Below are 22,562 nucleotides of genomic sequence, written 5' to 3'. Positions count from 1 at the left end.
TAGAGTGGACTAACCACAGACAGAGTGGGCTAACCACAGACAGAGTGGACTAACCACAGACAGAGTGGACTAACCACAGACAGAGTGGACAAACCACAGACAGAGTGGACTAACCACAGACAGAAAGAGTACGCTAACTACAGACCGAGTGATCTAACACAGTAAGATAACTAGTCACAGATAGTCTAAGCTAACTGCAGACAGAGTAAGCTAACTAGATGAAGTAAAGCTAGCTTTAGGTCATGGAAGCTATAACTATTCACAGAAAGAGAAAGCTACAATTTAACTACAGACCTTAACTATAACCCTTTAGGCAGCATGGCGGCGCAGTGAATAGCGCTGTCCCATCACAGCCCAAGGTGTGTCCTGCATTCCACCCAGTGACTGCTGGGATAGGTTCCAGTCCCCCCGCCAACACCCAGAAGGATAAGTGGCGTGGAAGGTGTGTGTGTGTGTGTGGGTGTGCGCGTGTGTGTGTGTGTGTAAAACCCTTTAATGTGGTGTTATAGGTAATAATAATAATAAAGAATAATAAATAATAAACATTAACTATCCTGTGATATTAGCAAGCCACAGCTAGCTAAAGTTAAAACAAGCTTCACAGCTAAAACATCTATAGCTATAGCTATAACAGTGTACCTCTCAAAAAGAACAGACATGCTGACAAATCAGTTGAGCGACTCAGTTAAACAAAGTGTAATCTCGGTAAAATCACACTAAAACTGAAACTGAGAGAAACGGCCAGCAGCTGTCTCACTATAAAACACACAGTTCAGCACGACTGTTACTCAGACAGGCTGAGCGTTACATCACTGCACTTAGGAAAGGTAACTGATGAACATGTTTTTGGTTTCAGTGCTTTTAAAGTTCGTGCTTTCCTCAATGTGGGTACAGTCAAACCCTCAAAAAGCCATAAAAACAAAAAGAGAACTACACACAGAGACTATGTAACAGCGGACGTTACAACTTTGTTTTATTACTTAAATGTGTTTCCTTCAGTTTTTAAGTTGATGTGGAAAGAGTTTGTGTGTGTGGTGTGAATGAAATATCAGACTCCACTGTTTAAACAATCTTAATTTAATTTAGCCTTATTTACATGTAAAAATAACCTTTTTTGGCTTTTATAAACACAGTTCAATACAATAATGCATAAGCTCAATTTTGAACAAAAAGTGAGCAAATACCATAAAATACATAAAATATAATACTATAATATTAATCCTCAAACATCAGCCACTTTTTTTAGAACATCTGTAACCCATAGCTTAGATTTTCCTACATTATACATAAAAATGTAAGCATAAGACTTTGCAAGTGAAATAGAAAGATCTCTCAAATTATGCTGAAATGCAATTGCAAATATTGAATTAGCATTTTCTAATAAGCATTTTAATTTGACTGCACTTCTATAATAAAAATAAGGTGTAACTGATCTGAGTAAATCTGGATTCTGCTGACACGGCTGTGGGATTCTTCACTCAGGGTTTGAATGTGGTTTGGTATTACGTACGAAAAAGTGTGTTTAGCCGCCAGTAGACCTGAAACTAAAGTGACGACCTGGCAGAGTTCAGTGCAAACCAAATACCTTCACGTCTCTGATCAGCCACACCATCTGCATGCCCCGCCCACTGCAGCACTAAGGTGAGCTGCACACCTGTAATGGTCTTCAATGGAGGCTGGTCAGGTGGATCTGTCCATAAACACACCTCGCCGTTCTCACAGAGAGACACGCTGACTCATTTATCTAAAGGACCGTTGAATGTGCTGAATGGACAGTCGTAGATTGGCTCCGAAACTGAAATTCGTTCATTTCCTGCTCCAGAAAACTCCTGTAAATACAGAATTAACCACATATAATTAGCTGAATTCATTAAATGATTTAAATAGTTAATTAACCTCAAACTTGTTCAGTATCTACTGTAAATTGTTCACCAACTACTATGAATGATTCAGTATAATTCAACAAAGAATTGAAGTGTGAACCCTCAGAGTTCAAATTAATAATTATTATTGGTTGTTAATGAATAATAAATAATACTTTCTCATCCAGTAAACATGCATACTGTACTGAACTGTACTGTGCTGAACTGTACTAAACCGTATTAAATTGTACTGAACTGAACTGTATTGAACTGCATCACATTGTAATGTACTGAACTGTACCATACTGTAATGTACTGAACTGTACTAAACTGTAATAAACTGAACTGATCTGTACTGAACTGTACCATACTGTAATATACTGACCTGTATTAAACTGTGCTGTACTGAGCTGCACTGTACTAAACTATATTGCACTAAGCTGTACTGTACTGCAAAGTACTTAACTGAACTGTACTGAATTACACGGTATTGTACTGTATTGTACTGAACTGTACTGAACTGCATTGTCCTGAACTTTACTGTACAGTATTCTAGAGTTTGTTTCAGAGTTGGTGTTGAACAATACCGCTGGGCTGGTGTTGATTCTCTGTAGTGTGAGATCTGCAAAACAAAATATGTTTAATTTATGTTAAATATGTTAAAAAAAATATGGAACATGTTACATGTAACATCTATGAGTCAGAGCAGCTGATCGAAAAGGTCACAGAGGGGAGAATATATAAGAATCCAGGATACACTGACCTACGATGTGGTCTTTGAAGTAAAACTGCTTCCAGAACGTGTCCTGCTCACTGTGCGGAGAAACGTTCAACTGATTAGACAAAGCAATGAAAGACATGCGGGACACTTTAAAGCTGACCGCTTCTACTAGTCACCGTGGAAGACAATAAAAGGAAAGCAGGCTAGGTATGCACAATATATTGGTGGCTGATATTATTTGCCAATAAATGGAAAAACGTTGAGATTAGAGCTGATAATTACAACTGATAACTTAAAGAGTATCTATTAAATGATGTAACACATCAACTTAAAGCAATGTAAAACATTAAATAATCAGTTAAACGCAAATGAATTACTGCTTTATGATTGCATTGGCCACAGTAAGGTGTTAATTGTTGGTTATCAGGTCCAGACACTCTATTTTGGAGCATTTCCTGTGTTGATACAGCCTCACGATTTCATCAATAAGGCTCTGATCATGAATGTCTGTTCTTAATGAGTCTGTTTTAAAAACACTTTCATATAAATTGTACTGATTGCAGATCAGGCTGTTCTCACCTCTGTCTCCTTTTTGCTGCTGCTGCTTTAGCTGTAGAAAAGAGGAGAGAAAGAAAAGTTACTGAGGTGGCTACAGAACCAGAGAGACTCCAGAACCTTTTGAGTGTGAGTGTGAACACACCGTGTTTGTGTACAGCAAAGCCTAGAATGATCAGCACCAGCAGGAACAGCAGCGCGGCCGAGACGGAACCAATTATCAGAGCCAGGTCCACCTTACCTCCTGCTGGAGAGAACAGCGCCCCCATGGGCCAGTCAGAAAAAAAACTGCTACATGGTGCTGAGTATATGTGGTACTGGGGGGTGCAATGGGGTGTTATTGGTGCTGTGTGGTGGTATGGGGTGTTATGGGGTGCTGTGTGGTGCTAAGGGGTGTTATGCGGTATGATGTGGTGCTATGTAGTGCTACGAGACACAGTGTGAATCTATGTGGTACTACATGTTGCCATGTGATACTATGTGAATCTATGTGGACCTGTGTGGTGCCATGTGATACTATGTGAATCTATGTGGACCTGTGTGGTGCCATGTGATACTATGTGAATCTATGTGGACCTGTGTGGTGCCATGTGATACTATGTGAATCTATGTGGACCTGTGTGGTGCCATGTGATACTATGTGAATCTAGGTGGACCTGTGTGGTGCCATGTGATACTATGTGAATCTATGTGAAACTGTGTGGTGCCATGTGATACTATGTGAATCTATGTGAAACTGTGTGGTGCCATGTGATACTATGTGAATCTAGGTGGAACTGTGTGGTGCCATGTGATACTATGTGAATCTAGGTGGAACTGTGTGGTGCCATGTGATACTATGTGAATCTATGTGAAACTGTGTGGTGCCATGTGATACTATGTGAATCTAGGTGGACCTGTGTGGTGCCATGTGATACTATGTGAATCTAGGTGGACCTGTGTGGTGCCATGTGATACTATGTGAATCTATGTGGACCTGTGTGGTGCCATGTGATACTATGTGAATCTATGTGGACCTGTGTGGTGCCATGTGATACTATGTGAATCTATATGGACCTGTGTGGTGCTATTTGGTACTAAGTGGTGCTATGTGGTGATATGAGATATGACGTAAATCTATGTGGTGCTGTGGGACACTATGTGGTGCTGTGTGATACTATGTGGGTATATGTGGTGCTATTTGGGGATCTATGTGGTGCCATGTGGTACTGTGTGTTGTTTGGTGGTACTGCAATGTAGTGCAACAGTTGTCTGCAAAGGTTTAGATGCCCCTGGTTAAACTGCATTTTGCTTGTTCTATGTGGTGTTGTGTGGTACTACATGGTGCTGTGATGCTACCCGGTGCTATGTTGTTCTATGTGGTGCCATCTGTTGCTTAGTTCTGGTTCTGTGTGGTGCCACAGGATGCAAAAAAATGCCATTCAGTGCTTTAGAATTTTATACAGTTCAGAATGGCCTTTTTTCCACTGTACAGCCAAAAAGTTCTCAGGGCCATACTGTGCTGTTCCGCAGTGGTGAGGAATTGAGATCGGTTATGCTTTCTTTTTCTATCTGCTAATTGGATAATAGCTACACACACAGCACCTGCCACAACACGTGATTTCATCTGTTACTCCAGTGCCAGTCTTTCGGCGTGCTCTCAGATTCTTATTTATTATTTTTAAAAGTTTACTGAAACTAATCCTGTACTGCAGTGGGTGGAACGTGTAGCTGGCTAAATACATTAGCAGGCGCAATCCCAGCAGGATAAAGCTCAAAGTACCACAGAAGAAACATATTTGTTTTATCTTTCTTTCATTTCAACAACAGAGATTTGAATTTGAGCTCTCAGATTTGAGTCTTACCCTTTAAACCAGTGTTTTTAAACATCGGTTTAAAGCCCATACTGTGGTGGGAAGCACCATACGCTCGCATTAGTTTAGACTAGCAGGCTACAACTTAAAGCACCATGAACCCGCTGTTATCTACACTTGTGATAGCAGAGCACCAGTTAGTCATATCAACCTGTACTGGGCTGTCTGTGGTGAGCAGAGCTGGCAGGATGCCAACCAAGTTAAAGCTAACCAGCTACTCTCTCCTGGTTATCAACACTGTTTAACATTTAGAAATTGGTAAAGCTTTCTTGACATTTAATGGATTATCCATCCATCCATTTTCTAAGCCGCTTCTCCGTCAGGGTTGGCGGGGGATGCTGGAGCCTATCCCAGCAGTCTTCAGGCGGAAGGCAGGATACACCCTGGACAGGTCGCCAGTCCATCACAGGGCACATTTAATGATCAATGGACTTAAAATCATGCATTGCTTTCATTTACTTGCTATCCAGGTGAGCAAACTTAATTTATGTGATTGTTCTCAGATTTGAAATAATGGATGACAGGGTATGTTACCTGTGGGAGGTGGGGTGTAACCACTGGGGCTACAGGAAGGTGATCCTGAAACACAGAACAGGTAAGACAGGTAAGGTTTCATTTACACAATCTGGAATCATCTCCAATTAATTCCATCCAGATTTAGCATAATGTTGTTTAACTTATGAAAAAACTTTGTCAGCATGAGTGTAAGTGTGGAAACACTATATCTGGGGATAAGTTTCATATTCAACAATAAGGTCCTCTCATAGTGAACTTCAGCGCACACATACTCATACAAACAGACACACCTGTAGTGCAGGGTAGTTTTAAAGCGGAGCTGCGTTCAGAGTGTGCCCAAACTGTGCCCAGCAGGACGCTGTACTGGCACTGGTACCAACCCTCTGCCTTCACAGCAAATTGGGCACTGTGCTTGACCACCAGTGCTTGTTGAGTTTCTATAGGAATTTTTGCCCCCTGGTGGTAGAGGGAGAAATGAGCTCCGGGGTATGAAGGTGAACCCGTGCACAGTAACATATCTTCATGACTGGAAGACAGTAGCGGAGCCGGAAGATGAGCTGTGGAAACACAAACACAATCAGATGTTCATGCCTGACAAAACTGTCTGAATCTGAAGGTAGCTGACAAAATTCTGTCTGAACCGACCAGGCAGTAGAGTCACTGCGGTACTGCAGTTAGTGTTAGGCCCAGTCCCATTTCACCCCTTGCCCTTACCACTTAGCCCTTAGCCCTCTGTTTTGCATGTTCAGGTCTAGGGTTACGGTGTCCCAATTTTTGTTGAGATAGAGGGGTAGGGCGAAGTGTTAGGGCTACATGGCCCTCCAGACGGAGGTTTTTTGGAGGCACATGCCAAATGGAGTGTTATGAGAAGAGAAAAAACCGGCAAGACAGCTGTGCGAGCAACCAAAGAAAGCCACAACTGTAAGTATTTTCTCTGTTAAAAAATTACAATAATTATTGTATTATCTTAGTTTAATGCCGTTTCAATGTATTATGGTCCTTTTCTTCATAACAAGCATAAAAAAGCATGCTAATATCTCTGTAGCTAGCTGGATAACTTTCCCGTTCCACCCTAAATATTTCAGCAGTACTGATGCCTGAAGCACCAGAATGTAACTGCTGCACCATTTAAGGTGGAACGGGAAAATTCAAACAAGTAGCTGGTGAATAGCTGACTTCAGCTTCGTATCACCAAAGAATTAACAATGGGCATTAATAAATAATTGTTCCCTCTCTTTAAAAGCATAAGATGCTCTAACTGTAAATAAAGCCCAGCAGTGAGGAGCTGAACCTTTCCCTTCTCTGCCATCACTGAAGACGGGCCGGGTCGCCTACAGAGTATGTTAATTTTTTTTTTAGAGGGTTGTCTCATTTCATAGGGCAAGATTTCAACCACTACCCTTGTAACTGAGTTCCGAGGGGTTAGGGTGACCCACGAAAACAGGCGGTAGGGGTAAAAAGAAGAAATGGGATTGGGCCTTAGTGTGAAAGAATTTGGACTGAAGTGTTTGAGTCAGTGTAGCCATTTAAATTCTGTCTGAACCCGAATGCAGCCCACAAAATTCTGTCAGAACCCAACAAAGCTCACAAAATTCTGTCTGAACCCGTCTGCAGCCCATGAACTTCTGTCTGAATCCAACTGTGGCCCGCAAAATTCTGTCTGAATCCGACTGGAGCCGTCAAAATTCTGTCTGAACCCAACTGCAGCCCGCAAAATTCTGTCTGAATCCGACTGGAGCCATCAAAATTCTGTCTGAACCCAACTGTGGCCCAAAAAATTCTGTCTGAACCCGACTGTAGCCGACTAAATTCTGTCTCAACCCAACTGTGGCCGAGAAAATTCTATCTGAACCCAACTGTAGCCAGCAAAATTCTGTCTGAACCCAACTGTGGCCGACTAAATTCTGTCTGAATCCGACTGGAGCCATCAAAATTCTGTCTGAACCCAACTGTGGCCCAAAAAATTCTGTCAGAACCCGACTGTAGCCGACTAAATTCTGTCTGAATCCGACTGGAGTCGTCAAAATTCTATCTGAACCCAACTGTAGCCAGCAAAATTCTGTCTGAACCCGACTGTAGCCAGCAAAATTCTGTCTGAACCCGACTGTAGCCAGCAAAATTCTATCTGAACCCAACTGTAGCCAGCAAAATTCTGTCTGAACCCAACTGTGGCCGACTAAACTCTGTCTGAATCCAACTGTGGCCGACTAAATTCTGTCTGAACCCAACTGTGGCCAACTAAATTCTGTCTGAATCCGACTGTGGCCGACTAAATTCTGTCTCAACCCGACTGTGGCCGACTAAATTCTGTCTGAACCTGACTGTGACCCACAAAATTCTGTCTGAACCCAACTGTGGCCGATTAAATTCTGTCTGAATCCGACTGTGGCCGACTAAATTCTGTCTCAACCCGACTGTGGCCGACTAAATTCTGTCTGAACCCGACTGTGGCCCACAAAATTCTGTCTGAATCCAACTGTAACCCACAAAATTCTGCGTGAACTAACTGTAGCCAAGAAACTTCTAAACCCTGCTTTATACCAAGCAGTGACTAGAGTCAGTCTAGTACTGCAGTACTGCTGTGTTAGAATTTGGACTAAAGTGATTAAGTCAGAATGGAAGTAAAACTGAATTTGTTATTCACCTGTAATTTTGATGGAGACGGGTGGACTGGAGGCAGACATTTGGACCCCCTCTGGTAGGTTAAGTTGGTATATGCAGGTGTACGTGCCGCTGTCCGCCTGGCTGACTGGACCCACCCTGAAGTTGGGGTCAGAGGATCGGCCCACCTCCTGATCTGAATCTGCCCCTGACAGCCGCCTCATCAGTAGAAAGATCGGGGGAGGGTTACCTGGAGAGGGGGATGGAGCCTGGCAGTGGAAGTCCAGGACCTTATCAGGTAGAACATGACCTGCAGGGGGCGTCACTGACAGGTGAGGAGGTGTAATGGGGCCTGCAGTGAGGAATGAGAGTGAGTTAGTTTACAGTGAACTACTTGGACAGAAAAATTCACAGACGTCCTTTTCTACAGGAGAACGAAGAATAGTTTACAGCACTGAAAAGAGAACATTTATTTACCTAATTTCCTGTATAAACTAAATTCTGTCTGAACCCAACTGGAGCCGACTAAATTCTATCTGAACCCGACTGTAGCCGACTAAATTCTGTCTCAACCCGACTGTAGCTGACTAAATTCTGTCTGAACCCGACTGTAGCCGACTAAATTCTGTCTGACCCTGACGGTAGCCGACTAAATTCTGTCTGAACCCGACTGTAGCCGACTAAATTCTGTCTGAATCCGACTGTAGCCGACTAAATTCTGTCTGAATCCGACTGTAGCCGACAAAATTCTGTCTGAATCTGACTGTAGCCGACTAAATTCTGTCTGAATCTGACTGTAGCCGACTAAATTCTGTCTGAATCCGACTGTAGCCGACTAAATTCTGTCTGAATCTGACTGTAGCCGACTAAATTCTGTCTGAATCCGACTGTAGCCGACAAAATTCTGTCTGAACCTGACTGCAGCCCACAAATCCTGTCTGAACCCGACTGTAGCCGACAAAATTCTGTCTGAACCTGACTGCAGCCCACAAATTCTGTCTGAACCCGACTGTAGCCGACTAAATTCTGTCTGAATCTGACTGTAGCCGACTAAATTCTGTCTGAACCCGACTGTAGCTGACTAAATTCTGTCTGAATCTGACTGTAGCCGACTAAATTCTGTCTGAACCCGACTGTAGCTGACTAAATTCTGTCTGAATCTGACTGTAGCCGACTAAATTCTGTCTGAACCCGACTGTAGCCGACTAAATTCTGTCTGAACCCGACTGTAGCCGACAAAATTCTGACTGAACCCGACTGCAGCCCACAAATCCTGTCTGAACCTGACCGTGGCTGGCAAAATTCTGCGTGAACCAACTGTAGCCAAGAAAATTCTAAACCCTGCTTAGTGTTAGAATTTGGACTAAAGTGATTAAGTCAGAATGGAAGTAAAACTGAATTTGTTATTCACCTGTAATTTTGATGGAGACGGGTGGACTGGGGGCAGATATTTGGACCCCCTCTGGCAGGGTGAGTTGGTATATGCAGGTGTATGTGCCGCTGTCCGCCTGGCTGACTGGACCCACCCTGAAGTAGGGGTCAGTGGATCGGCCCACCTCCTGATCTGAATCTGCCTCTGACAGCCGCCTCATCAGTAGAAAGATCAGGGGAGGGTTACCTGGAGAGGGGGATGGAGCCTGGCAGTGGAAGTCCAGGACCTTACCAGGTAGAACATCACCAGCAGGGGGCTTCACTGACAGGTGAGGTGGTGTAATGGGGCCTGCAGTGAGGAATGAGAGTGAGTTAGTTTACAGTGAACTACTTGGACAGAAAAATTCACACACGTCTTTTTCTACAGGAGAACGAAGAATAGTTTACAGCACTGAAAAGAGAACATTTATTTAAATAATTCCCTGTATAAACAGGCTTTGAGTAGGTATTGCAAATGTTTCAGGGTCAGGAAAAAATCTGATATTAAACAGAAAATTACACATAAGCCTCAACAACTAAATCTAAAACTGAAGTTTCAATGTTTTTTTGTATTCAAGCAGTGCATAAAGGGTTCTAACATGAGAAAAATCTTATTATTTTATTTTCTTACATACAAAGCCACGTAAAAAATCTTGGTATTGTTTTTGATTCAGCTATTGTTTTTGAATTATTCATGCTTTTATTTCCTCTCGTTTTGACTATTGCAACTTGAGTACTTGTGAATTTGTCAGTCAAGCTTGTCATGTCTGCAGCTGGTGTAAAATGCAGCCGCGGCGCCTGACTGGTATCAACATAATAATAATAATAATAATACATTTTATTTAGTAATGGCGCCTTTCAAAGCACTCAAGGACACCTTACAATGGTTAAAAGAAGAATGGTAGAGTATAAAACATGAGGGAAGCATTGCCCCTGTACTTGCATCATTGCACTGGTTATGATTAAAATATAGATTTTAATTAAAATTTATTAAAGCATTGCATGGCTTGGACTGAGTCCTATGATCTTCTAACCAGGCGCTCATAGCCATTCCACGCTCTTGGATGTGGTTAAAAGGTGAACAGGGCCTTTTCTGAAGCTGCCCCAAGACTCAGCAACAGTCTTCAGCTTTTCATAAAGGAAACCCCCACAATAAATAGCTTTTAAATTAAATCTAAAAACCCATCTAGTTTCTCAGGCATTTAATGATTATGCACTCAGTATCTGTTTTGTCTTGCCAATGTGTGTTTTATTTTGTTTTATTATCTGATTTATTTGTGTACATCTTGTTTTTTCTTTTCCTTGTTCCATGCATTGTGTAGTTTTGATTAGTTAGCAGTGGTTATTTTCATTGGTTTAACTGAGCAGCACTTTGGCCGACACTGTCTTTTAAATGTGCTATCAGAATTAAGGTGGCTTGACTTTACATTTACATTGCTTTGCTTTATCATTTGTACAGCAAATTTGATTAACAGAGCAGCAAACCTGTTCAATTCGTATTAACAGAGTAAAAAAACCTATATAAAACTAACCACAAGGTTGAAAAAAACAATAAAATGAATAATTAATTAAAATTAAAAATATACATAAAAACACACAATGCTTTACATACATACCAGCACAGTTTAAGAGCATTTTTCCTACACATAAATTTTAAGGATTTGTAATACAAACCCAAATCATTCTGTATGAATGCTAAGCAACTGCTTAGCTGCTTGAACAGCTACACATCCTTTCAGACCCATAGCACTGAGCTGTCTTCTCACAGTGGAAGGATGGACAGAAACACCTGTGAATGTTTTCAGATCTGAAGCAGCTTGATTTTCTCCTCTCTCTCAGAGATAATAATAATAATAATAATAATAATAAAAATAATATATTCAATTTAAAAGCGCCTTTCTCGACACTCAAGGACACTGTACAAAATGTAGGGTTTATATATATATAAACAACATCAACAGAGAGAGTAGGCTATTTTGAACAGGTGAGTTTTAAAACTAGATTTGAAAAGAGGAAAAGAGTCAATGTTATGGATGTCAGATGGGAGGGAGTTCCAGAGTTTGGGAGCAGAGCGGCTGAAAGCTCTGCACCCCATGGTACTCAGACGAGCAGAAGGTACAGAGAGATGAATGGAAGAGGAGGATCTGAGCGAGCGGTTAGAAGTTTCGATTTGGAGAAGATTTGACAGTTAAGGGGGGGGCAAGATTATGTATGGCCTTAAATGTGTGGAGGAGAATTTTGTATTCGATCCTATATTTAACAGGGAGCCAGTGGAGCTGTTGAAGTACAGGTGTAATGTGATGGAATGAAGGAGTTTTAGTGATAATACGGGCAGCTGCATTCTGAACCAGCTGAAGCTTATGGAGGGATTTATGAGGAAGGCCAAAGAGAAGAGAATTACAGTAGTCAATGCGGGATGTAACAAGACTATGAACTAGAATAGATGCAGTATGGGGGGTGAGGGAAGGGCGTAGACGATTGATGATACGCAGATGGAAATACGCAGACTGGGTTACATTACTAATGTGAGAGCGGAAAGATAAACAGTTATCTAAGATGACACCCAAGCTCTTAACCTGAGGTGAGGGGGAGACCAATGTACTGTCAATTTGGATAGAGGAAATATCCATTTTCGATAATGTGGATTTGGAACCACAAAGCAAAATTTCAGTTTTATCACTGTTAAGTTTTAGGAAATTAGAGGTGAACCAGGATTTTATTTCAGATAAACAGTTGGAAAGGGAAGAGGGCGGGAACAAAGTACTTGATACTAGATTACTAGATAGATAGAGCTGGGTGTCATCTGCATAGCAGTGGAAATGGATGTCGAAAGAGCGAAAAATATTGCCAAGGGGCAGAAGGTAAATGATGAAAAGTAGGGGCCCCAGGACAGAACCCTGGGGTACACCAGAAAAAACAGGGGAAGACTGAGACCTGAAAGATTTTAGTTGAATGAACTGAGTGCGGCCTGAGAGATAGGAATGAAACCAGTCGAGTGCGATATGATTAATGCCAATGGAAGATAGTCTGTTAAGGAGGATAGTATGAGAAATAGTGTCGAAGGCTGTGCTCAGATCAAGAAGAATGAGAATGGAAAATAAACCAGAATCAGCTGCCATGAGAAGGTCATTAGTGATTTTAAGAAGAGCAGTTTCTGTGCTATGGAGGGGCGAAAACCAGACTGGAATTGTTCATAGAGACAATTTTGGGATAGGTAGGAATGAATTTGAGTAGCAATAACTTTTTCAAGTGTTTTGGAAATTAAAGGGAGGTTAGAAATCGGGCGAAGGTTATTAAAGTTGTTGGGGTCTGAGCCAGGTTTTTTCAGAATAGGAGTGATAGCAGCCGTTTTGAAGGGTGTAGGAACAATTCCACCAGTGAGTGAGGAATGAATAATGGCAGTTATGAGGGGGAGCAGAGAGGAAAGACCATACAGATGAAAGCTATAAGTGCTGTTTATCTGACGGGGACAGTTTTGGTGATTCCCAGGTATTCCAGGTGGTTGTTAGGAGTCACACTTTCTCTGTAGCTTTCAATCCATTTTTGAACTGCAGTTTTGTCAGTTGGATTATTTTACATCTAATCTGCACAGATCTCTTGGGAAATTAACAACTTGAATTTGATGGCTGTTTTGACTTGAAAATAAACTTATAACTCACAACTTTTCTGTTTGTTTCTATCCATCATGTTTTTGAAAGGATTGTATGTCATTGGTGATATATTTCAGAGTGAAATGAAGATGTGGTGTAGTGAGAGAGGTGTGTGGGTGGTGAGGAGGGTGTGGAGGCCTCTTTGGTTTGAATGGTTGAAGTTTCAGCGCTCGGCAGGATGTTACAAAGCGCTTTTTGTGGTCGTGACTAACTGTCAACTACTGATCAGCACTGAACATGCTGCCATGACCTGAAACACCGGTGAAAATCAGTGGATTTACAAAAGTGTCTTGAGAAAAGAAATTTTCTGCAATTTGCCTTTTTCACTAAGCACACAAAAATGATGGCTCTTCGAGGATTCTGTAATGAAGAAAATGGTTCTCCATAGAACCATGAATTGTAAAAGCATCCTTCAAATTGATGGAGAACATGCTCTAGATGGTTCTATATAGAACCTTTGTCAAAAAGGTTCTGTACAGCACCAATAAGAGTTCTTCTACTGTTATAAGATTGACATCTTCACAATAGCAGAACGCTTTTTGGTGCCATATAAAACCAACACAGTCCCCATCAATCTGAAGAACTATTTTACCATGCAGAGAACCATTTAATCATAAGCAGTGTTCTTTGTGTGTTCATGGTTCTATGGTTCTATGTAGAACCATTTCTTTACTAAAAAACCCTTAAATAACCATTTGTAAGTGTGTACTTAAGAGAAAAGTTGAGAAGTTATTCTTCAAAATTTTTAAAGAATTTTCTTTACACAATTTCAAGAAACAAGTTCTTTGATATGTTCTTCACCTTATGACAGTCTCACCCTGTCTGTAAGAAATGATAAGAAATGATAAGGTTTGACTTAGAATTTATCAGTTGGAGGTTTCGTGCCTTGCTCAAGAGCACTTCAGTCATATACTATCGGCTCAGGGGATCGAACCAGCAACCTTCCAATTGAGGTGGTTCCTTAAGCAATTCAGGAAGATGTTGGAGAATGAGGACCATTTATGAACTCCTTAATGTTTGTTTCAAGACTCTTCACAAGTTTTTCTTAGGTACACTTTTGTGAATCGGGTCCCTGGAAGCATGTTGATTTTTTAAGTGTGAATAAGTCAACACGTCCTCTGCAGAGTGTATGGAGGGGAATTAGTGTCAGTTTGAAAAACAGTCACTGCAGTGGAAAAATGTGAAAGGCAGTGCACACATACATTGCTGTTCCATTGTAATCACGTTTACATGCAACCTAATCATCCGTTACTAACTGGAAACTCATCTTACACTGACTGGACCTCACATGATGTTCACTGTCATGGTAACGTTTAAGCGCTACTCCACGCATGCGCATCATTTTGCATCAAATTACTTGTAGTGAGAATGTAAACAAGGATTTTCCATCAGATTGTTGAATAAGATGATATGCATGAGATTGTGCATAAAGATTGTGCACCTCAGTCTGAATCTGTAATTGGAATGTGTTCAATCGGATTGGCTACTGAGATGCAGAACACGAGCTAGAAAGAGAAACAAACCCTCTATTACACTAGTTTAACATCTTTTCACCTCTTTACTGGCGTGACTTTTTCATTTGGGCACGAATTCCTCCTCCTGCACTGTTAGAAATAAAGGCACTACGCAAGTACATTTCTTGTTCATCAAGGTACCACCAATGTAAATGTTCCCTCAAAGGCACAACAGTGGTTTCAAGGTCTGAGTGTGATCCTTAAATAATAATAAAAGTATGTTTTCATGTTTATAACAATATAAAAAAGCCTGGAGACGAGACAGGGTGTGTGGAGTCAATACAATTTAGAAAACATCATTTCAGTGGATTATGGTACAATTATGTTCCCTGAATAAAGGAGAGGAGATGTACCCCTGAGGGCTCCACCCCTGTGACAAGAGGCGGACTGCCCCAGTGACACTTTAGCCCCTTTATTTCTGAGAGTGTACTGAGAACGGAGAGCACATTTCAATACACAGTTACTGTTTATTTACTGAGATGAACATATTGAGGGAAAAATTTGAAACTGTGCAAAATTCTGTTTATAATTCATTTTTTCCCAAATTTTAAACCCCCATTGCGCATTAAAATGTACACAAACATGGAATTTGACGCAATTTGATGGAATATGTGGACATGACTAAATACACGAATTAAATGAAAAAAAAAGGTCTGTTATATTTTTATCAACTGACACGTTTTGTCGTTTTTGGATGTTTTAGGCGGTGTGCGATGGTTGTGTTAGCGTTTAGCCTTCCGTGCGTGTTGGACTATTTCAGGCTCTACATTATGACTTAAAGGAAAATGAAAAGATATAATGATTAAAAGTTTATATTCAGACATATTAATTTTATGTCTTATCAAGCTTATCAAATTTTCATGATGGGGACACAACAGAATGTTGCACAGTTTTTTCTATTCTCAAAAGTAAAAAAATTCATAAACACTAATATTTATTTATCTGCTTGTTTGTTTGTTTGCTTGCTTATTTATGGTTAGGGTTGGGGGGGTTAAAAGATGCGTGTGTCCAGGGTTCTCAGAACTGCTGTTTCACTTTATTGTATATTAAGCTGTAAAAGTAAATTAGGCTAAATTAAAGTGGCAAATATATTTTGAAACTGTAAAAACAATCACGCCTGGTCCCATATTTTGACCTATATTTGGGGAGTGAAAATGTGAAACGAAGCAATATACATATACACAGACGGTGCTGAATCAGAAAATCCTGCAGAGATTACTCAAGACAGACGCACCCGCTTCCGCTCAGACTCTCTCTCTCTCTCACAGCAACAGAGCTTCATACTCCACCCTGTTTATACCTTCCATCTTCTCACTTCCTCAGCTGCTATGCCACTGGCCAAAAAAACGGAAACAAACAGATTTTCTTTTGCTGTTGTTTCATGAGAAACTGTAGAACAGACTTGGTGTATATCGCAATACCTACATTTAGAGCCAGTTCAGAGATAAACATCTGATTGATGCGCTAAGCAAAAAGTTTGGCAGTTTCATCTGTTAAAGAGTTGCTAACTAGCTAAATGAGTGTCATAGCCTACAATGCTAGCTACCGTAAGTTAAGGGATTTGCTTAACAGCCATAAAAAACAGATGATCACCACTGCAGCTCCATGAGTGGATTACTGTGATGTAGAAATACAATGTGTCCCTGTGCAAGTTGTTCTGGTAGTTGCTAACGTTGCTACTGTTTCATTGGGCTGATTAGGATGCATGAAACTTGGTGGACAATATGTGCCTATTTGTTTTAGTATATCCTGTTTCACACAATACGTAGTAGAATGTGTGATGAAGTGTTAAACTTCCTGTCCCTAACACTGCCCACAAAGATCCGCTCCTTTTTTTGCATAACAACCTTTGTCACAGGTGACTTCTGTGTTGTTCAGATACTGATATTTTGCGCTATAAATGGACATACATCAGTCTCTACTGAGAGACATCAGCAGTAATGGCCTTCTTCCTGTCTACCACCAAAACCTCTAGAGCCCTGAGATACCCTCAGATGTCAGAGAGCAGCAGTGTAATATACACTGTGTGCACAATTACTAGGCAAGTGAGTATTTTGACCATATTATCATTTTTAGGCATATTTTCTAACTCCAGGCTGGATAAACTCGAATGCTCAATGGATTTAAGCATAGCAGGTGATGTGTATCTGTGGATACACAGGAGGTCAACACCCTATATCAAGGTGTGCATAATTAGTAGGCAGCTTTTTTTCTTTAGGCAAAATGGGCCAAAAAAGAGATTGAACTGACTCTGAAGAGTTAAAAATTACCAAAAGTCTCTCAGAGGGATGCAGAACTCTTGAAATTGCTAAGATATTGGTGCGTGGTCACAGAACCATCAAACGTTTTGTTGCAAATAGTCAACAGGGTCGCAAGAAACGTGCTGAGAAAAAAAGACGCAAATTAACTGCCAAGGATTTGAGAAGAATCAAGCGTGAAGCCACCAGGAACCCTTTATCTTCCAGTTCTGTCATATTCCAGAACTGCAGCCTAGCTGGAGTATCAAGAAGTACAAGATGTTCAGCGCTCAGAGACGTGGCCAAGGTAAGGAAGGCTGAAACCTGACCACCACTGAACACATCAGCTGAAGCATCTAGACTGGTCCAAGAAGAATCTGAAGACAGATTTTTCAAAGGTTTTATGGACTGATGAAATGAGAGTGACTCTTGATGGACCAGACGGACGGGCCCGGGCGGGATCAGTAACGGGACAGAGCTCCACTTCGAGTCAGACGCCAGCAAGGTGGAGGTGGGGTACTGGTATGGGCTGGTATTATTAAAGCTAAGCTGGTTGGACCTTTTCGGGTTGAAGATGGGCTCAAAGTCAACTCCCAAGCCTGCTGCCAGTTTTTAGAAGACACTTTCTTTAAGCAGTGGTCCAGGAAGGATCTGCATCTTTCAAAAAGACAATGATTTTTATGCAGGACATGCTCCATCACATGCATCCAAGTACTCCTCTGCATGTCTCGCCAGTAAAGGCGTTAAAGATGAAAAACTTATGACGTGGCCTCCTTCCTCACCTGACCTGAACCCAACTGAGAACTTGTGGGCAACTCTTAAACGGGAGATTTACAGTGAAGGAAAACAGTACACCTCTCTGAACAGGGTCTGGGAGGCTGCGGCTGCTGCAGCACAAAAAGTTGATCATCAACAGATCAAGAAACTGACCGACTCCGTGAATGGAAGGCTTATCACTGTTATTGAAGAGAAGGGTGGCTATACTGGGCACTGATTTTTTTTTTATTTCTCAGAAATGTTCATTGGAAAGTTTTGAGTTGTTTGTTTATAATTCTCACTTGAACAGATGAAAATAAAGTGAGATGGGAAAATGTTTTTCATTTAGCTGAGTAATAATTCTGCACTATTATAGTTTCCCAATAAATGTGCACATATAGATATTCACCTTAGAAAGCCAAAACTTCACTTTTACTTTCTTAAACATTCATGTTTGAGGTTTATTAACATTTTGGATTAATCGAGAGCGCTGTAGCTGCTCATTAATAAAAATAATCCTCAAAAATAAGACTTGCCTAATAATTGTGCACACAGTGTATGGAGAGACGCAGACAGATAAAGAGGCCCACTGTGGTTTTGCTGTTACATGTGATCGTCTCCACCTGGACTATAAAGGTGAAATATCAGAAGCTACTTCCGTTTAAGAACATTCACACATGCAACACGACCACGCTATCGCTCCCTTTTCAACTGACGAGTGTAAAAACCACACGGTCACAAGAAAAAAACATGCAACATGACGAGAATAATATGTGATGGCATGTGACGTAATCACAGGTCATTTCAGATTTTTTCATGTGATCACAAGTTATTTCACATGATTCTTCACATGATTTCTGAAAACAACATGTTTTTCCATATGTGACATTGAAGTGTTTTTTTTTCATGATATATTCCATAACGATCCTCTTCGCCAGAACACTGAACATCTGGATTAGGTATGGGAATATGACACTATATATATATCACGATCATTATCGTGATCAATTATTTTTTAAAAAGATGGTTCTTAAAGGGTTCTTTAGTAAAGAAAATGGATTTTTATGATGAAAGGTTCTTCACGTTGGAGGTGTTTCTTCCTAGAACCTTGTCCAAAAGGATTCTACATAACACTTTTGCTACCACACTCTTTAAAAAGATGGTTCTTCAAGAGTTCTTCAAGTTATTCTATTGTTACAATGCCAAGCCTGTAACAACAGAAGAGCCCTTTTTGATGTTATATAGAACCACTTAAAAAAAGAGTTCTATACAGAACCATGTTCTTTACCAAAGAACCGTCTTTGTGTCAGATGGTTGTTACTGGTTTTTAATGTTTAATCAAAACAACAACAACAACAACAACAAACATTTTGGTCCTAATTCTGTTAATACGTTACGACATACAATGTAGTGTTAAAAATACTTTATGCCTCTGGCTTTTAAATGTTCATTTTAGGCTTTACAGGGTGACTCGCAGCAGCGCACACTCACTATATTTTAGTCTGTTTTTACTCTCCTCACTCAGTAATGACACTTCTTTCAGTTTAAGCAACAAAATCTTACCCTTCTTTTAGGTGATGAATCCTTGCGGATTCTACTGGAACTTTTATACCAGCTACTCTCACTCTTTACACATTTTGTAAATAGCACTGGATAAGTGAGTCAACCACATGAATCAATCAAACATAAATATAAAAGGTGGACTTACTTGGTGCAGCCCTGATGGTGAAGTATTGGCTGATTGCGCTGTTGTCATATTGGCAGCAGTAGTGGTTTTCCTGCTCCACCGCGCGCCCCTGCACCCGAAACTCAGCCTGCGTCTGCTCCGTCTCTGACTGCACCATGTCCACCTGCTCCCGCAGGCGGTACAGCTTGAATAGCCGCCCGCCATGGCCTGCTGGGGCCCGGCACTGCAGCAGCACGGCGGGACCGCTGACCTGCACCTGGATCAGCTCGGGAGCGGGGGGCGAGCTGGGGTGATTGTCCACTCCAACACCTGGACCACAACAACACTTACACTTTACTCTTTACGCTACGTGTCCACTTCCACACTAGAACATTCTACTCGCCACTGCTGAGCGTTTTATTATGGAACCAATAAAGGTTCTGTGCAGGTATATTTTTCATTCATCAAGGTACAAACAATACAAGTGTTCCCTGTACAACAGTGGTTTTAAGGTCCAATTGTGTACCTTAAGTAAGTTTTTAAAAGTACATATTAGCACCTTTTCATACCCTAATGTTTTAAAACAGAACAACACCATGAAAAGTCAAGACGGGGGGTATATATATATATATATATATATATATATATATATATATATATATATATATATGCCACGATTAACTCTATTGACGCTATGAATTACTATATTGAGACCATATATACAGCTACATTTAAATCACAAATTAACATATTGATTAGTCTATTGAGGCCTCGGTTTAATATATTTAAGCCACAAATTAATATATTGAGGCCACAAACTACTATAGTGAGGCCACGGTATATAAAACTGTATAAATTGAGGCCACAAATGAATATATTGAGGCAAATTGCATTCACAAATTACTACACTGAGGCCACAAATTACTATATTGAGGCCATGAGTTGAGTTTCTTGTGGCCATGTGGCCTCAATATATTAATTTGTGGCTACATATAATAAAAAAAAAAAAAAATCACAATGTCACCTTAGGGGCTTCGTATGTTTCATTGAATCACGTAAAATACTGGGATAAAGAAGCTACATTTATCTTTAACACTCAGTTTCATGATAATCAGAGTATTATCCTCGGTAAAAAAAGAGCAGAATTAAATATTGGTGTACAGTTTTCTTTTCCAGAAGCTGTTAAAATAGCCTTTCCCAAACCAGCACTGTTACTAAGATTAGCACAAATATTTACAGGTGTGATATTTTTTTCCTTTGAATAAACATGATATTTTTGTATTTAAAACATTCTGAAAAGCCACTCACCGCACACACGCAGATCCCGAGCAGAGAAAACAAGCAGAAATGTGAAGACTAATCCACACAATGGCATCCTTTAAAACCAGCAGAACGCTCTTCACTGAGACTCCAACAACAGCGCAGTGTATGAGTGAGAGAGGATGTGTGCGTGTGAGTGAGAGAGAAGTTGAAAGGCAAATTGTGAACAAAGACACCAACAAAGGCAGGGAGATGTTCTTCAGGCCCTCCCTCTGAGACCACACAGCCCTCTGTGAGGAAACTTCCTCTCCTCAATGACAATCATGCATGTTATGTCATCACTGATTTCCTCATCCACATCCTTCCATTACAACATCTCATATCAACATCCTGCTGCTCTATACAGAACACCTCTATATTCAGCAACAAACTTCTCCATCCAACAGTACACCTCTCCATCCAACAGTACACCTCTCCATCCAACAGTACATCTCTCCATCCAACAGTACACCTCTCCATCCAACTGTACACCTCTCCATCCGACAGTACACATCTCCATCCAACAATACACCTCTCCATCCAACAGTACATCTCTCCATCCAACAATACACCTCTCCATCCGACAGTACATCTCTCCATCCAACAGTACACCTCTCCATCCAACAATACACCTCTCCATCCAACAGTACACCTCGCCATCCAACAATACACCTCTCCATCCAACAATACACCTCTCCATCCACTGTACATCTCTCCATCCAACAATACATCTCTCCATCCGACAGTACACCTCTTCATCCGACAGTACACCTCTCCATCCAACAGTACACCTCTCCATCCAACAGTACACCTCTCCATCCACTGTACATCTCTCCATCCAACAGTACACCTCTTCATCCGACAGTACACCTCTCCATCCAACAGTACACCTCTCCATCCAACAGTACATCTCTCCATCCAACAGTACACCTCTTCATCCGACAGTACACCTCTCCATCCAACAATACACCTCTCCATCCAACAGTACATCTCTCCATCCAACAGTACACCTTTGCATCCAACAGTACATCTCTAAATCCAACAGTACATTTCTCCATCCGACAGTACATCTCTTCATCCAGCAATACACCTTTGCATTCAACAGTACATCTCTCCATCCAACAGTACATTTCTCCATCCGACAGTACATCTCTCCATCCGACAGTACATCTCTCCATCCAGCAATACACCTTTGCATTCAACAGTACACCGCTCCATCCAACAATCCAACCATCCATCAAACAATACAGCTCCCTATCCATCTATCCATCCATCCAACAATCCATCCATCCATACAGCTCCCCAACCAGCCATCCATCCTCCATCCATCCATCCATTCACTTGGCAATCCATCCATTAATCCATCCATTCATCCATTCTATATGACAAAATGACAACAGCGCAATCAGCCAAAACTTCACCATCAGGGCTGCACCACGTAAGTCCACCTAGACCAGTCTATACATGCATCCATTTTTCTATTTTATCTGGTTAATATTAATATTACAAACTGTCCATCTGCACAATTAAAATAAAAATTTGTAGAGCAAAATGTTCAGCATTATATTATTTTACATCATATGATATGATGCTACATTATATAATGAAATAGGCAAAAAAGGAGAAAAAGGAAAGAGTAAAAAGTAGAAAGACTGAGTGTAAGGCGCTGATGACACTGATGATAGAGATGATGAAATACTGGAATCCTCAATTCCCTTTTCAAAGTAACTCTGATATTTAAATCAACTCTCAAACTTTACACTCATTTCAAAACTACATTTTTAAACCCAAACCCTGAGAGCTCAGAGAGTCTGAGTTAATCCAGAGCTGTACTGCCCCCTACTGACCATCCTGACAGAAAAGTGTCCTGCTGAACATGCATAAACATATTTTCATTCTTACAGCATCAGATGACCAGACTG

The 22,562-nt window shown here is 40.9% G+C and overlaps 1 protein-coding gene across 2 annotated transcripts; it reads right to left on the bottom strand.

Annotated features, from left to right (window-relative positions):
- Positions 1–1,059: 1,059 nt before the first annotated feature.
- Positions 1,060–21,383, bottom strand: LOC108442182 (killer cell immunoglobulin-like receptor 3DL2). 2 transcript variants are annotated; one of them, XM_017722106.2, is made up of 11 exons: positions 20,650–21,383; positions 19,384–19,671; positions 9,520–9,828; positions 8,152–8,460; positions 5,798–6,064; positions 5,526–5,570; positions 3,284–3,382; positions 3,163–3,193; positions 2,626–2,675; positions 2,450–2,484; positions 1,060–1,829 (listed from the first exon to the last, which is right to left on the bottom strand). In XM_017722106.2, exons 1-11 carry the CDS (start codon positions 20,714–20,716, stop codon positions 1,737–1,739), a joined length of 1,593 nt encoding a protein of 530 aa, XP_017577595.1. In that variant the 5' UTR covers positions 20,717–21,383; the 3' UTR covers positions 1,060–1,736. The 2 variants fall into 2 exon arrangements, with proteins under 2 accessions (XP_017577595.1, XP_017577594.1); XM_017722105.2 differs by having other exon boundaries at positions 3,284–3,385; positions 20,650–21,381.
- Between the last annotated feature and the right edge of the window lie 1,179 nt (positions 21,384–22,562).

Source organism: Pygocentrus nattereri, chromosome 30 (assembly GCF_015220715.1).
Source record: "Pygocentrus nattereri isolate fPygNat1 chromosome 30, fPygNat1.pri, whole genome shotgun sequence".
NCBI lineage: Eukaryota > Metazoa > Chordata > Actinopteri > Characiformes > Serrasalmidae > Pygocentrus > Pygocentrus nattereri.
This window is presented reverse-complemented; position numbering and strand designations above follow the sequence as displayed.

What these genes read in the sequence shown, in the direction of transcription:
- LOC108442182 (XM_017722105.2), bottom strand. Translation starts at nt 20,716, where the DNA reads ATGCCATTGTGTGGATTAGTCTTCACATTTCTGCTTGTTTTCTCTGCT. An exon ending in CTTTGCTGTACACAAACACG is followed by an intron (nt 3,194 to 3,283) that starts GTGTGTTCACAC and finishes TCTTTTCTACAG; the next exon opens with CTAAAGCAGCAGCAGCAAAA. An exon ending in GAATCAACACCAGCCCAGCG is followed by an intron (nt 1,830 to 2,449) that starts GTATTGTTCAAC and finishes CTGTATTTACAG; the next exon opens with GAGTTTTCTGGAGCAGGAAA.